The 15,138-nt window shown below is 48.6% G+C and overlaps 1 protein-coding gene across 1 annotated transcript in view; it reads right to left on the reverse strand.

Annotated features, from left to right (window-relative positions):
- The window catches only part of LOC117155751 (LIM domain only protein 3), a 62,195-nt gene that overhangs the window by 6,657 nt on the left and 40,400 nt on the right, over positions 1 to 15,138 (reverse strand). The window contains exons 3-4 of the mRNA XM_033332049.2: positions 4,194 to 4,305; positions 3,659 to 3,922 (exon numbers count right to left, since the gene is read on the reverse strand). Of these exons, the coding sequence (XP_033187940.1) occupies positions 3,659 to 3,922; positions 4,194 to 4,282 (353 nt within the window). The 5' untranslated portion in view covers positions 4,283 to 4,305. The remainder of the gene's footprint in view (positions 1 to 3,658; positions 3,923 to 4,193; positions 4,306 to 15,138) is intronic.

The raw sequence follows: 15,138 nt of genomic DNA on the forward strand, positions 1-15,138 counted from the left end.
TAAAACATTCACCGTTGCCCGTCTCTGTGAATCTTTTTCTTTGAAGGGACACAGGTTTCTTGAATAAAATTTGCATATGCGCCTCGTCTCAACGTCGCGATCGCGTCCGGGGACTCGGTGGCAACGTTACCGGTTTAATTTGCGCCTTTGCCGCGACGGGACGAGTTTCCTCGACGCAGAAAAGAGGATTAAACAGCTCTCTCGCTCTTTTTCTCCCCGATTCCGTCTCCCTCTCTTTCTCTCGTCCAGCTGCAAGGCGTTGCCAGGCAAATTAAGCGTATCAGCTCGAACAACCGAGCCGTGCACGATTAATGACGTGCTCATGGTGTAAGTGCAGGTTTTCGAATGTTTTGCTCCTTTTCTTTTTTCATTAAGGAGGAATGGCTCAACGTTAAACAGATCCTGGGTACAAACGTAGTATCCAAAGACTAAGTATCAAGCTTTCACCGATGCGAAGCTAACTGGTTGCAAGTACGTATCACAGGATGACGATCGTAATACGACGATGATTTTAAGTAATAATCGTATTCAAAGCGGTTATAGCTAATATGCTTTAAAACAGGTTCCCGCATCCGTTGCCGTGCATTATAAACGTGCGAGACCCGTTAAGTCGACTTTTATCGTATCTCTTCTAATTGCGATTCAACGTAAGAACTGTCAATGGCACGTCATAATCGACTGTCCCTTATAACTTTCAATCCCGTATTTACTTAATACGTACTTCTATAGGAACGATCGTCGTTCTCGTCCGAGGACAAACAAGCAAAGTTACGAAACACGTAGATCATTTTTGCAACACCTACTTCCAATTTTTCTAGATTAACCGGACGCGGCTTGTTCGATACGCGATGCTCGAGCACGAAGAATCGGCCGACGTCGAATTAGCGACGCCACGACGGCAAACTGCAATTTGTAGTCGGCGAGGGCATTAACTGGGCGATCGTTAAATTTGACCGGACGTCTCCTCAAGAGGATCGAAGAAACGTCGAGGGGACGCGTATTCTCTGTCGTTCACGCGCGCACGAATAAACGTGTGTAAGTAGAAAGTTGCCTGCACACACACGACGCGATTTTCTGCGTATTGGTGGAGCAGAGAGAGGGAGAGAGTGAGAGCAAGAGAGAGAGATATCTAATTGGATCGGTAAATCATCCTCTAACCAGGAGGGTGGTAGGCTAGGCACCGCCACCGGCAACCCTTTATTCTGTGTTATTACAGTCTAAAGTTACCCCGTGTAATTGTTGCTGTTTAATTGCAAACTCTAAGTCGTCGCGTTACACGTCGCGGCGCCCCGCGTATAATTGCCCTCCTCGAGTTCACCCGTCCGTTTTTTACCGACGAAATAATTGGAAACGATCCACCCTCTCCCTCTCTCTCTCTCTCTCTTTCTCTCTCTTTCTCTTCCCCACCACGGGAAATATCTAAATCCGACCGAGAACGCTCGGAATCGTTTCGATCCGGGCCACGGAACGTTTGGGGCTTCGATCAAACGGGAATAATTGGCGGGATTGGCGGTACGCTAAATTACCAATGAAATCTAATCGTCGGCAATTTCGTTCGGTTAAAGCGAAAGACGGTTTGTAGGTCTCGTATTCTTGAATATATACGGTTCTATTTTTCAAAGTATCGTATCGTACGTAAAAAGTACCGGACAACGGCAAGATTTTTTATATATAAAACTTAGCTTTTAAACCGAGAAAAAGATTGCCAATGTATCAAGAACGTTTCGGATTTCTCATAGATAACCATCGTTCCGATGCGAACCGAACGAAGCTACGATGGTAAACTGTAATGGAAATTAGGTTGCCGGTTATCCAGCGTGAAAACGCGTTCGCCCAATGTTTCAAAACGAATGGTTCCGCGAAACGGGCAATCGCGGAGGCTATTGGTCCCGGGGATCCAGCGAAAAGACTTGCAACGAACCGCAAGAATGTCGCGTGTGTGCAACACTCTCCGGCACGGGGTGAATCACGGAGACAAAAGCAGGTTTTCGTCGATTCCGTTGAAGTCGGTTGTACCGCGATGAACGCGACACTGCTTTGGGCATGGCGGCGCGCAGCTCCGTCGCTGCCCGCTCGGCCCATTGTCGAAGACAGACAATGCCACGCGATAAAAACGTAAAATTGATGCCCTTTTGTTCGCATTGTTTGAGAAGCTGTACAACGTTTGTCGCACGCCTGGACGAGCCACTGTTATTGGCTCCAAACTACATTCTCCTGTTCCGTTTCGCCTTCTCCCTCTCCTACTCGTGCACGAGGTTCCTCTCGACCTCTCGTCGTCTCGTCCACCTCGCTCGTCGCTTTTTCTCTTTCGCGCTCTCTTACGTACAACCAGAGACCGCTGCCAACCACCCGCTTTTGCCACCCTCGAAACCTTTCATCTCGTCAATAAGTCGGTATTGTGTCTCACCACGGTTCCATAGTTTCGCCGTTTTACATTGACCGCCATTTCTATCGGAAGCTTATTCTTTTCTAGCCCCGTCCCCTTTCGTCTATATCTCTCGCGATTTCTTGTCGCCGTTGTATATCGCGGTACACGGAGTTACATGTCCCCTCTCTTGTCTCCCTGCGTCTACTTCGTTCTACCTCTTTGTTCCGGGTATTCGCCAAAGTAGCAAGCAACGTGGAAGATACGGAATCGCGAAGCACCGGCAGAAACGATAGGGGTAACGTCGCGAAATTACTCGAGCCTGGTTACCAACGGCAATAAAATTTCGCATCCGGGCAAATTACTCGCCGCACGGTCCGTTGTAATTTACGCGTCAGATGGCAGAGACCGGATGATCAACAGGAAAAGAAGAGGGGAAGGGATGGAGGATAGAGGAAGAGAAAGATCGCTTTGAGCCAAATTGCGGAACTTTAATAAAACATGATCATCGAGAGGACGAAGCGAAGGGTAATCGCGAAAGACGAGAGGCGAACAATAAACGAAGCGATTCGACCTACGTTTGAAATAAAATCTCCCGAGTGGTTCAGGGATCGAACTCGGAAAGGAAGACTCGTGCTGTGAATTTCCACTTCGTTGTTCGGCACGCGCCACCGCATCCTTCCTCTCGTCGTCCATCGCGAGACGCTGAACCGGAAACGTGGCGAGCTCTCGTTCGGCATTTAGCCATTGTTTCTGTCTGTCTACGCTACACGGTGCGATATGATACAAAAATGTCAGCAGTATCTGGATAATTACATAACTGGTCTCAGGGGTAGGGTCCTGGCGGGGGTGGAAAGCGTCGCAGGGAATAATGCGACGAGAAGTTAGCCTCCTGCTGCGTGGAATGCTAGCGCGAGCGGAGGAAGAGGTCGCGACGGATAGAGCACAGGGTGATTTCCCAGCTGACCTGTAAAGCAACTCCCGAGCGGACTGTGTCTCTCGCAAACCGTACTCTCGCTTCTTTCTTTTCGTCCCCTGTATTTCTCTATACCCCTTCACCGTCGTACTATTTTTCTTCATCCCCAACTCTGTTCGTCTTTGTTACTTTTGCATGCGTACAGTTCCCTCTCCCTCGTCGTTTGCATCGTCGTACGGCTCGATGCAGAGAAACGTAAACGGAGATCGTAGGATGAGAAGACAGAAAAAAAAAAAACGACGGAAAAATTGACGTTTACAGCGAAACGATGTGTAAATCGAATCGATCGAAGGATTTTCTTGCGTCGAATAACTTACCGATGAGTACACTGTTGACAAGCGAAACAGTCCAAGTGATAGACGTTCGACCTGGCCTTCATAACCATCTCGAACGGCGGTATCTGTTTGTTGCAGGCCGCGCAGTGTCCCGGATTCCCGAACAGCCTGAGGTAGTCCCTCTTACAGAGGATAAGGTTGGCCCTGGTGAACAGACTAGAACCGACCTCTCCTAACCTACAGTCGCAGCACCCGCACTTCAGACAGTCCTCGTGCCAGAACAGGTCCATGGCCTTGAGGAGATACCTGAAGAACCGACCATAGTTTTCCTTCTTACCGACCAGTAACTCGTCGTGCTCGAAACTGATCTTTGACCGCGGTTCTCGGAAGAAGCTTATCCTTTGACCGATTAGAAAGTTTCTCTAAATCGTCCGTCTTATATTTATAAGTAATTCGTCACGGTTCGTCAATCGCGTCCTTCTCTATTTTACGTTCAATTTGTTCTTTGTTTCTACCTCATTCCGTTTCGTTTCATGAAAGAAATAAAAGTAGTAATTGAAGACCGAGATCGTCTTACCTTTCCGTGATCGCTTTCCCACATCCAGCGCACTCGTGCTGCGTCGCGCCATTTTTACTCGGCTCCGACTTGCTCACGTCCATCGTCATCGTGATTTCGGCTAGAACGCCGTCTGCAACACGGAACAAGAACGTCGACTCGTTAAATCCGCGACATCGTAAATCGTGTCTCTCTGCCATTGTGCGTTCCTAACAATGAGCCCGCAGACAGCCACCGCGTAATGTACACGTACGTCGCGATAATAAGCGTCTGCTAAGTGGCCGACGACATGCAATAACGATCCACGCTAATTGGACCGGTCGTCCGACGACGCGCGCTAAATCTCCCGTACTTGCGTTTTTCGATAGATCGATTCCGCTATTCCCACGAACCTCGTAAATGTCTTGCTTCAATCGAAAATAATTGCATAGAATAATATCAAACATTACGTCAGAAGATTTGCCAAGGATCTAAATTTCGATCGATAAGAAATCGACGTCGAACCGAAGGATCGAGATTGAAATCCGTTGGCCGCGTTTCGCAGATCCACTGGCGGGAGCATCGATCGCGAGGAATCGTTCGTAGTTCGAACTGACGTGGCCCGACGAGGGTGAAAAGCGCGGCTACGAGAGAGAAACACGGACAACCACATTCGCAGGAACGAACGCGTTCTAAAGGCGATCCGAGGGAAGGAGGGCGGCCGGCTAAAATGGTGAGTGGCTGCACGGCGAGGCGCGGGGGCTTAATTAATTAGCCGGATACTTTGAGTAACAATCCATTATTACATACAAACATCCTCGGCCCCGGGGCCGAGCTGTAGCTTTATGCTGCTAATTGGCCTTCTCAAAGCTTGGAGACCCGGGCACGAGTTATAAACGCCACTCCTCTAACTCGCCAGCACCCCGGCCCCATCCCTCCCCACCCTCCCTATCTTTCTCCTTCTCCTACCTTCTCTATACCCTCTTCCCTGTACCTCTCTGTCTCTCGTTTCCCTCTTCCAACAGTTTGTCCCTGTTCCTCTCCCTTTCTCTTCACCGCGTCGCCACTCCTCTCTCCCGCATACGAGCGCCCGCGTGTCCTCCCCCTTTGGACCACCAGCACTCGCACATTTTGCAATACACCCATATATAACCACCCATACAAGCAGACGCAGATGCGGATACGCGAACGCGGCCACACGCATGTAAAAAGCGAGGGTGACAGAGAGTGCGGGTGGGATAGGGACGAGCGGATGGTGGGAACGAAGAGGAACAGCTCGACTCGACGATACGAGGAAGAGGAGGAATGAAGTTGGAGGGATGACGACAAAGTGGGAGGATGGTGGAAGAAAGGAGTATGGGAGATGAGGGAGAAGGAGGAGCAAGAGGAACGACGGATAGCGCTAATAACGCGCTCGTGGCGCAAAAAAAAAAAAAAGGAAGGAGTATAATTGCCAGCCCTCGTGGCAGGTATTTTTCAAATAGGACCCCGTCCGTTAATTGGAGGGCAAATTAAAGAGGCGCCGCGGAGGAAAAAAACATCATCCCTCTACCGCGTATCCCCTTGGCCCCCTCTTAGCGTGCCCCGACTACGTTGGTATCCAAGAGGCACCTCGTGATTCGTCAAACGATCTGTGCGCTCCATTTTTTCTACGGATTTCTCTCTCTCTCTCTCTCTCTCTCTCTCTCTCTCTCTCTGACCCCTTCCAACGACTCCTTACGCTTCTTTTTTTTCTCCCTATCGGACACGGTATCGTCTCTCGACGATATCGAACGCGCGGACGTGGAAATCCGTGTCGCGAACACGGAATAGAAGGGAAAGAGATATGAACGAAATTCCAGCGGCAAAGAGGAAAGAAAATTTCGCGACAGCCCGCGATCACCCGGAAGAATCGTAACCGGAGTAAAACGCAACATAGTATGTTGCGTTTACATATGTGCGCGTGGTACATAGTATAACACTGTCGGTGTATCGATATGGAAATCTCCCTAAGTTGCGCGTGCCGATCGAACTTCTCACGGATGTACAGTTATTTGTCAGGCATGCGCAGTATTTAATACCGACACGCAGTATCCGTTATCGAAACCCCGGGTTCGATGATACGCTAGATAAAATGAAACTAGTTCTGTCAATTTACCGTCCCATTATTTCGCGACAATGCACAATGAGTGTATCGGCAGCCGACTGACCGTGCCGTCCGGACGATACTCGACGATTCTGATATATACGAGATCTCACAGTCCGGCAGAAAGTGAGAAAATTCTCTCTGTGGGATGCGTACCGCCGTTGATCGACCGCGTAAAATCGTTCTCGCGCAAGAAACGACGCAAAGGGTACTGCCGCCTTCGGACGTAACGGAATCGTAAAGTGAAAAGTTGATTTATGGAGGGGACGTGTATGGAGGTACCGGTGATTCTGGATGCGATACAATATCCCATCGTTTCCGCACTGACTGTCTTTCGTGGCCGGAGAAATGGAGCGAGCCGCGCGACAAGGGGTGGAAAACCGGACGCGACGATCGACGAATCGGCGCGGCGGATACAACTTTTTATTCGCTCGATATATAAGGAGGCACCCTCGCGAGATTACGAAACTGCCCTAACAGCAATATGGGATAACACGGCGGGGCTGTGCCTCGTGCGTCCCCACTGCCATTGCCATCCCTGAGATACGCGCTGTCGCTACGGACACACGGGGCTACCGTCTGGTTTAATAAAAATGTCAAATATAAAGTAGCCAGCGGGGACGGACGTTTAGGAAATAAATAAATGTAAAAGAAACGGTTGAAGGAAGAAGGAAGGAACGGTTTTGTAGCACGGGGCCGCGCGGGTAGGGTGGGAAAGTATTATTCCATAGAACGAAACGAATTTGTCCGTTGTATAATAAGCGAGAGAATGGGCGTCGTATAATATGCCAAGGGTTGGAAATGGACTATAGCGTGGCTTGAAATGTACGTTTCATCTATGAAATTAATTTAAAAACCGAAGTAAAATCCAGTGATTTTGTTGCAGGATCACAGGATCATCTGACGGTATCTCTCTCTCTCTCTCTCTCTCTCTCTCGTTTCGTATTATGTGTCCTGAAATACTGATGCGTAATTGAGAATAGCGCGCGCGCGCCGAGGAAACCTGTTTAATTGCGTTTAACATTGAATTAATTAAACGAGTAATTTCACGCGTATCTCTTATCCGGTTCCGCGAAACCAGTCGATCAAATGTAAATATACAACTTGTACGTTCTATCGAATCTTTCGAAAGAGATTGCAAAATATAATCAGGAGGACGTATAAGAGAATATGATATAATAAAAGGAATGGAAAAGAAAAGATATAGAAGCAGACCAATGTGAAAAAAGATAGGAAGTAAAGGTTGTGCGTATAAGAGGTAGGCGAAATCAGAACGCACCCTCATCCTCGTCGAGTCACGTTCCGCATCTTGCCGCGTGTCCTTCGAGCCGTGGATCGAGCCGTGGGTAGTGAAACGAGCGAGTACGGTGCGTCGCGACGTCGTGGCGAGGGTATACGAAACCACGTTGAACAGGGTTGGGAGTAGAACGCAGGATAGGGCAAAGTACAGGGCACGAGGCGGTGCATAACACGAGGCGGCAGGCACGACTGCAATTTCGGGGTTTAATAATGATCCCAGCCGACGGCTCAAGGCTGTATCCCGTGTCATTATACTGTGAAGTGGAGAGGCTGCTAATTAGTCATTAGCGTAGGAAAAAGACACCTTCAACAGGCTTGGTAGGTACAGGACGGGCAGCAACCCCATCCGACGGACGGTGGTGCATAGGTACGGCAAACTTGAGCAAACAGGGTGTAGCTTCTAGCCTACGTCTAATTGGACCCTAGCGACGTAAGTTCTACTAATTGAGACCAGGCCTGTAACTATCAGCCGCGCGACAAGGGCCTTCGTAAATTCGCCGAGGATCGACGGTGAATACGTGTGTCTGTGTGTCGAGCATACACACACGCACACACGCGCGCACACACACAGAAGCGCGCATATACTTATACCTATTCGTTCCAACACGCAAACGTGCCAGATCCCGAGACGCACGCGTTTGTTGTTTCGTCTGGTCTTGGAACGTTGAACTTTCACGCGGGAAAAAATCTGTATCGCGCATTTCTTGAATCTGTGAAAAGGAGGAAAGACGGCGAAGAAGCGAGATAAGGAGGACGAGGTGAGAAAAGATATTTAATTGAGAAACCTAACGTACATATTTGACTGGCAGGTAGATGGGATTACACAGAGGGAGCCGAAATTTTTCTTAAGATAAGTATTTCATAAACGTCCGCCCGGCCGTGTACCACTAATTTGCATCGTGTATCTATGCATATATTTCATGGTCTAGGAGTTATTAGTCTCGCTCCAGTAAGCGCGATACAGTTTGCAACCTATGACTAATTGGAAGTCGGTAACGTAGCTGCAAGTTTCGCTAATTGAGACGACCAGTTTAGTAACTACTAGAGAGCGCACGAAGGGCGTTCTCAGGGAAAGGAAATTTCTCAAGGAGAATTCGAATCAACCGGCGAGCCTTAATTTCGCCCCGGCTACACCACCCTCTTCCCCTTACGTTCCCCTTTACTAGTCCCAACCAGTACCACCGCCCCGACACACCGCTACTTTCGTTTGCCATCGTGCGCGAGATTAACGTTTAATTAAGCATTGGCGCTTAACTACAGGGCCCGGCGTTGATTTCACGAGTCATAGTTTCCGGTGATATAAAACGAAATCGCCGGTTGATACGCCACTTTCCAACTGACTCGTCCAATTAACCAGCGTGTCGGGATGACGCGTTTAATCATCGCAATTATGGACGCACCATCTCGAAATCCCACTCGGCTCCGTTTTTCCGGGAAATTCGCGCGAAGACAAGATCGTTTGCCGCGTGATCCGACCGCCACGAATCGGTCCTTGATCTTTTAACGACGTTTCCCCGAGGGCTAGGAGGAAAAGAGAGAGAGAGAGTGCGGCGGAAATAACGCGGACGTGGCGAACGAAAAGGGAACGAGGAGAGAAGTAGGATAACAAACGCAATCGCGTTCGGTGCTCGACCAGCCGAGCTTTCTAAGAAAGGCCCTCGAAATTCGAACGACACGATAACGACGACCCCGCCTCGTCCTCGCGGTCGAATCCTCCAGCTATATCAGAAGACATATACATTTCACAGCGGTCGCATAACGAATCCACCAGGGAGAAGAGAGCAGGTAGCCAAAGGATGAAGTTAAGAAGGAGACAGAGGGAGGAAGTAGAGGACGAAGCTGCGAGAGGTGAATCGAGTGGAAGAGAGAGAACGTGCCTGATGGAACAGTGGCTGAGGAAGATGGAGGTTTGACGATGCAAGGGAGGAGAGGCAGGAAGGTAGGTAGAGCCAAATTTTAATTTCACCCCTAACAAGGGATGGTACGGAATAGGGTGCTCCTCGGCCCCTTCAGGACCATGCTATTCCATCCTTCAGAATCATTATATCGCCAATTAGAAGATAGCGGAGCTCGCCGACGCCTAACAAGCTTCCTGGGGAGACAGATCTACTCCCGATCTTACCGTTATACGCGCTGGCAACCGTACCGCTGGTGCTGTCTTCGTAGCGAGAGCTCGTTATAAAATATTCTTCTAGCTGTTCTCTGTCTTTCTCTCGTTTACACTCCGCCACGAGATTCCTACTCGCTCCGTTTTTCCTCGCTTTATGTCGTATCACCGCGTCCAGATATTTTCGAAGCTTCGCGCTAATTAGCTGGTAACTACGCTAACGATTATTGCCGCGGTCTTAACCACGGAATTTCGTCTCCTGTTTCATCCTCAACGTTTCGCTATTCGATCAGTCTCTATTGTATTAAACGAAAATCCCAAACGACGATAAAACTGGAATCAGACGAAAGAGAAGGGAAAGAGTCGTGTAAAAGGACGAGACGAGACCGGGATAATAGCATAATCCGTGCGTCGACTTTGAATTCCTCGAACGTTACTTCTCCCACCGAGTTTATTTCCCACGTTTCCCGTTTGCTCGCTGAAAATGTACAACGCGCATCAATACGAAACGTTTCCCGTCTGACGCGGCTCCCATTAAACCGTCCTCGAAGAAACAAGGTTCGCGCAATACCACCGCTAGCCCTCGCGACGACGTGTCGAAGAAACGACAGGCTTGAGGTTGGCTGGAAAAGCGAAACAGAATTGTTCGACGGTATACGAAGAATATAGGGATAGAGATGGTAGGCGTATGCACGCGGTTGTCGTCGTGGATAGGGGGGGAAAATGGAATTCAATTTAAACTTATTTTTGTCCCTGCCAGATCCGAAATGATAAATTTAAATCGAGGAATAAAATATAAAATTGCTTCTGCCAACCGATCATCGATGGCCCTGGGCGCTAACCATTCTTTATTCTACGTAGATATTTACCCCGCAGCCCGGAACGATCTTTTTAAGCTCGAGAGAATCTTGTACGAAAAATTCTCATTGCCACGAAAAGAATAAAAATGCCGAAATACCGCTCCTCATACTCTCGAACAATTACAATGATCGTTTTCGAACAGGTGTGTACTGTTATTATTGTTATTATTATTATTATTAGATGTGAGCTCGATAACCCTCCGGGTGGATTACATACCAGTACAATGTTTATTTTTGCTACGTTTATATTTGCGCTACAAAATAACCGTTCCAAATATTCCGTTCGCGTGGGTGGAATAGCCGACCAGACGATACAGAGACGCGTGTTTCGAATTTCGCGATCGCCATTATCGCGCCACGCGGCCAAGATACCCGCACATATTTATTAATAAGGTTTCTCTATTGTCGACCGAAGGAACATTCATTTAGCGCGATGGGGCACGGTCGCGCGCGCACTCACGTTCCCGCCAGTAATTAATAGTCGATGCCGCGATAAAACGCAAAATTAATTACGTCGTACGGTGAAGAATAGCGCAGCGCCACCCGCCAAGGTTTACAGCGATCGCGTCTGCGTAATCTCTGCGATCGTCGAGCCAATATCACCGTTCAAATTCCTCCCGTTGACAGCCACGATGTTTATCTTTTCGTTAAACAATTACCAGTGATTTATTCGAAACGTGAAATTTCTCTCGAATTTCGATCCGGTACAAACGACGGGAGGATGAAACCGTTGCGATCGGATTAGACGATCGCCGAAAAGATTCCGGGATAGCGAGCGAACGATCGAAATCACCGGGACGACAAGAGAATCCGATGGGTCGGTGCCGATCGAAACAGCTACCACTCGAAATCCGTCCCTTTTCTATTTCGTCGGCCCCCGCTAATCGGAACGACGAGAATGTTACGGAGGAAAGTTCGCGTACGCGTTTCGAAGTGCTCCGGAGTCGAGGTAAAATCGACGCGGCGAACGCGATACACTTTTCTCGGTAGGCAATATTCATAAATCACTCTACAGCCCACCCCGGGCATTCTCCTACCCCTCTTATATACGCTTAGAATAAGCACCCCTTTTCCTGATAGAGGGATGCAGCGCCGGGGTCAACTCCCTTCTCCGTCCATCCTCTTCCAGCCAAAGAAAGGCCGAGCAACCAAAGAGAGATAGAAGCGACGACTCTTTCTGGCGGAAAAAGGAAACTCTGTGGATAGAAAGAGAGAGGAAAGGCTACGGCACTGTGTAGCCGAAGACGGCGTTACTTGGTGCTACAGGACTCGCTGAGAGTGGGTGGTCTCAGATTCTATTAAGATCTCAGTAAGTCTTGTTACACGGAGAGGCCACGCCGCAAATCTCGCAATAAAACAGCCACCGGTATAACACCGATTCGAGGGACCGTCTCGAACGAGTAGAGGCTGGATCTCTCGTTGGTTCCTTTGCTGAGTGCCTAGTGTGGCGTCGACGGTGCCGACGCTGTCTGCAACGTCGCCGTCTTCTCGAATACCCGTTGCCAAACACCCGCACCAGGGGGTCCATTCTCCGCGTGGATGCGGCACGTACACGAGAATCGGAAACGGAAGTTTCGGTTAATCCGGGCAGAAAGCTGCGGCTAACGGTTATCCCATCCCTTCCTCCCGAACCGCTTTAAATCGCTCGCTCTTTGATCTAAATAACTCACGGGCCAACTTTTGTTCGATCTTTTGGAAATCTATCACGCGACATAGGGCACCCATCTCTCGTATGCAAATGTGTAAGATGATTGTAAAAGTTGGATAAGTTTAATCTTATTAAACGGCGGATAAAAGAACGTTTAAAGATAAGCGATATGAAGAAACAATAATTTTGGAAATCGAAATTATAATATTATACAAAATCGATGAATAGATGTAATAGGTATCCTAGAAATTGTTGTTACGATTTGATAAAATATGTCTAATACAGATGTTATCAACGCTCGTACACGCAAGTGGGAATTTTAAACTTTGTTTCGTCTACCACTGTATAATACTCTTCGATCTCGGTGTCCCGACGTTCCTTTACCTTGATATGGGACCCGGTGAACATGAGACAGAAATTATACATAGATGCGTTTTTTACGATAACCGAAGAATGAGACGTTCTTGGGATATCTGAATTTTAAAGCGACAGATCAATTTGATAATCTCTGCAGAAGAATCGAAGTCAGACTCGAGATAAGACGTAAGGAATAACACTCATTTTCGTTGGATCAGGAGCAAAATCCACGTCACGTGATTGATTCGACGTAACAAAACAACGGATTAAGAAAGAACGATTCGTGTCCACGGGTTGACGAAACACGAAGAGAATTTCAAGTAAGCCATCGAACTGATTTCTCGTGTACAAAAGGAGCAAACCGTTCGACTTGTATTCCATATTCCGCGCTCCATCCTCGATAAAAGACTTTACTATCCGCCGCAAGAATAATCCTGGACAAATAACGCGGAACTGTATAAGCGAGACAATAGAAGCTTAAAAGGTAAATATGAAGATCGATGACGCGAGCGCAGGAAGCAGCGGCGAGGCAAGAATCGTGCGCTGAAGAGGATCGAACGCGAGCCAGGCGGAAGGGGAGGGTCGGCCTCCGGGCAAGGGTCCGAAATCAATCAAAACATTAATTGAAAGAGCCGAGAAGACAACGGCGCCCGTTCGGCTAAGGCGGTAGCTACGGATAGTCTTGATAATCGAAAGATATCCTGGCCAATAGACGGCACCGCCCGACCAACGACTACCAGAAAGCGAGAGAGAGAGAGAGAGAGAGTACGAAGAATCGAGAGTGAGGGTGGATAGAAAGAAACAAGGACGGACAAACACAGAGATAGGTAGAGCAAGTACCAGAGCGTCGAGCAAGAGGATGGAACTTTCTTCCTTGTTCGTTTGTGTTCGAGATCAGTCGAGGAAGGAATCGGGGAAGGGGGAAGAAAATTCGCGGCACGAAGACAGACGGTAGAGCCGCGCGACGACCGATAGCGAACAGCCGTGTCGAGGCGATGCGGGAGAGAAACGTTTAACAATGGGAACAAAATCTTTTTAACCCGTTGACACGAAACAAACCGTCGTTGTTTGCGGTTTAGGATACAGATGCTCGTCTATGCCGCGAATCGGAACGACGTCAAGCGTTACAGAGACGTAGATTTTATACGCGTCGCGCGATGACGATCGCGTACGATCGGATGGTAAACCCTGAGAGAAAACCCAAGGCAGAAGCAGAAAAATTGTTTATCGGCCTGGTAAACTCGATCATTCTGGTTAGTTGATTCGATTCGTTCGTAATGTACCGCAACCGCTGCTAATAGTACACGGACAGTTAATGAACGCGATCTCTATTCAATTGTGGACTGGCGTTATTAGTAGAAGCGAGCGTAGCCGCTTTATTAATTAATGAATCGATTTTAGTCGGTGGCCGGTTAATTATTCAACGTCGGTCGGCATCGGTGCAACTGCAAATGGTTCTTTAATGATCAGGGGAACACAGCGATATTGCGCGTTGCCACCGACCGCTCTCTTCCTTCTATTCCGCACCGTTGTATCCCATTCTACCTCCGTTTTGTTACCGTTCTGTCCGTGTGGATCGGATCCATCGCGCGTTACGTCCTGTCTTTACGTTCGATCGAACTTCGAGGACGCGAATCGTCACCGGAAATCATCACCGTTCATCGCTACGATCTCTCGAGTATCGATCAACGTTATCGAAATTCGCGTAATCCACCGATTACTTTATCGGATTTCAAACGGCCGGTTGGAGAACAGAACGAATTAAAGTTTCAGTTAATTATATTCGCGTTCGCGTGCGGCAACAGACCGCCCCCACTCTACCCGTAGCGAACGTAAGGTGGCAGGCGGAAAATTCGACCGGTCGCGAAGGCGGTTCGCCTCCCTAGAAGATTCTTGAGAAACGATGAAGCAAGAAATCATACGGATTGCGGAGAGATACTCGAGCCTTGTCTAAAAAATCTTGTAAATGGAATATCGGGGGCCGACGCCCAGAAGGACGCGGCACTGCCACCTGGCGGAGTGCCCAAGGACCCACGGGAAGCTTCAATCGCCGTAAAAGCAACGCCTCTGGATAGGAATGGGGAGCGAGGGAAAAGGGTGTGGGGTTAGAAGTTAACTTAGAAGTTCGCGGTGAATCGCGTGGGTGGGACGAGGACGGTGAGAGCGGACGTTCCCTCGGAACTAGTAAGAGAGAGACAGCGATGTTTGAACGATAAAGAGAGAGGGAGAGGAAACGAGAGACGATAGAAGAGGAAAGGATAGCGTACGATGGTCAGTCCCGGAGATACACGTTCGACCGGTGCACCCGACTTAAGAGGATTACATTTGATATTTCGATCGGGCAAAGTGGCTTTTTATTGGACATTCGCCTCGGAATTATCGCTGACGCGTGTCGAAAGACATTACGCGTGGCCGGCATTATTAAATTATATCGCAACTGACGGTCCCCTATAATTTCCTTGGTATCGCCGACAAATATCTCCTGCGAAAACGCATCACGTTGTCACGAAACGATCGGAGGAGATCGCCCTTGAAGATGTTCGGTTGCTTTTACAAAAACAACATTCCATCGTGTTCAACACGTAACGAAC

Source organism: Bombus vancouverensis, chromosome 6 (genome assembly GCF_051014615.1).
Source record: "Bombus vancouverensis nearcticus chromosome 6, iyBomVanc1_principal, whole genome shotgun sequence".
Classification (NCBI taxonomy): Eukaryota; Metazoa; Arthropoda; class Insecta; order Hymenoptera; family Apidae; genus Bombus; species Bombus vancouverensis.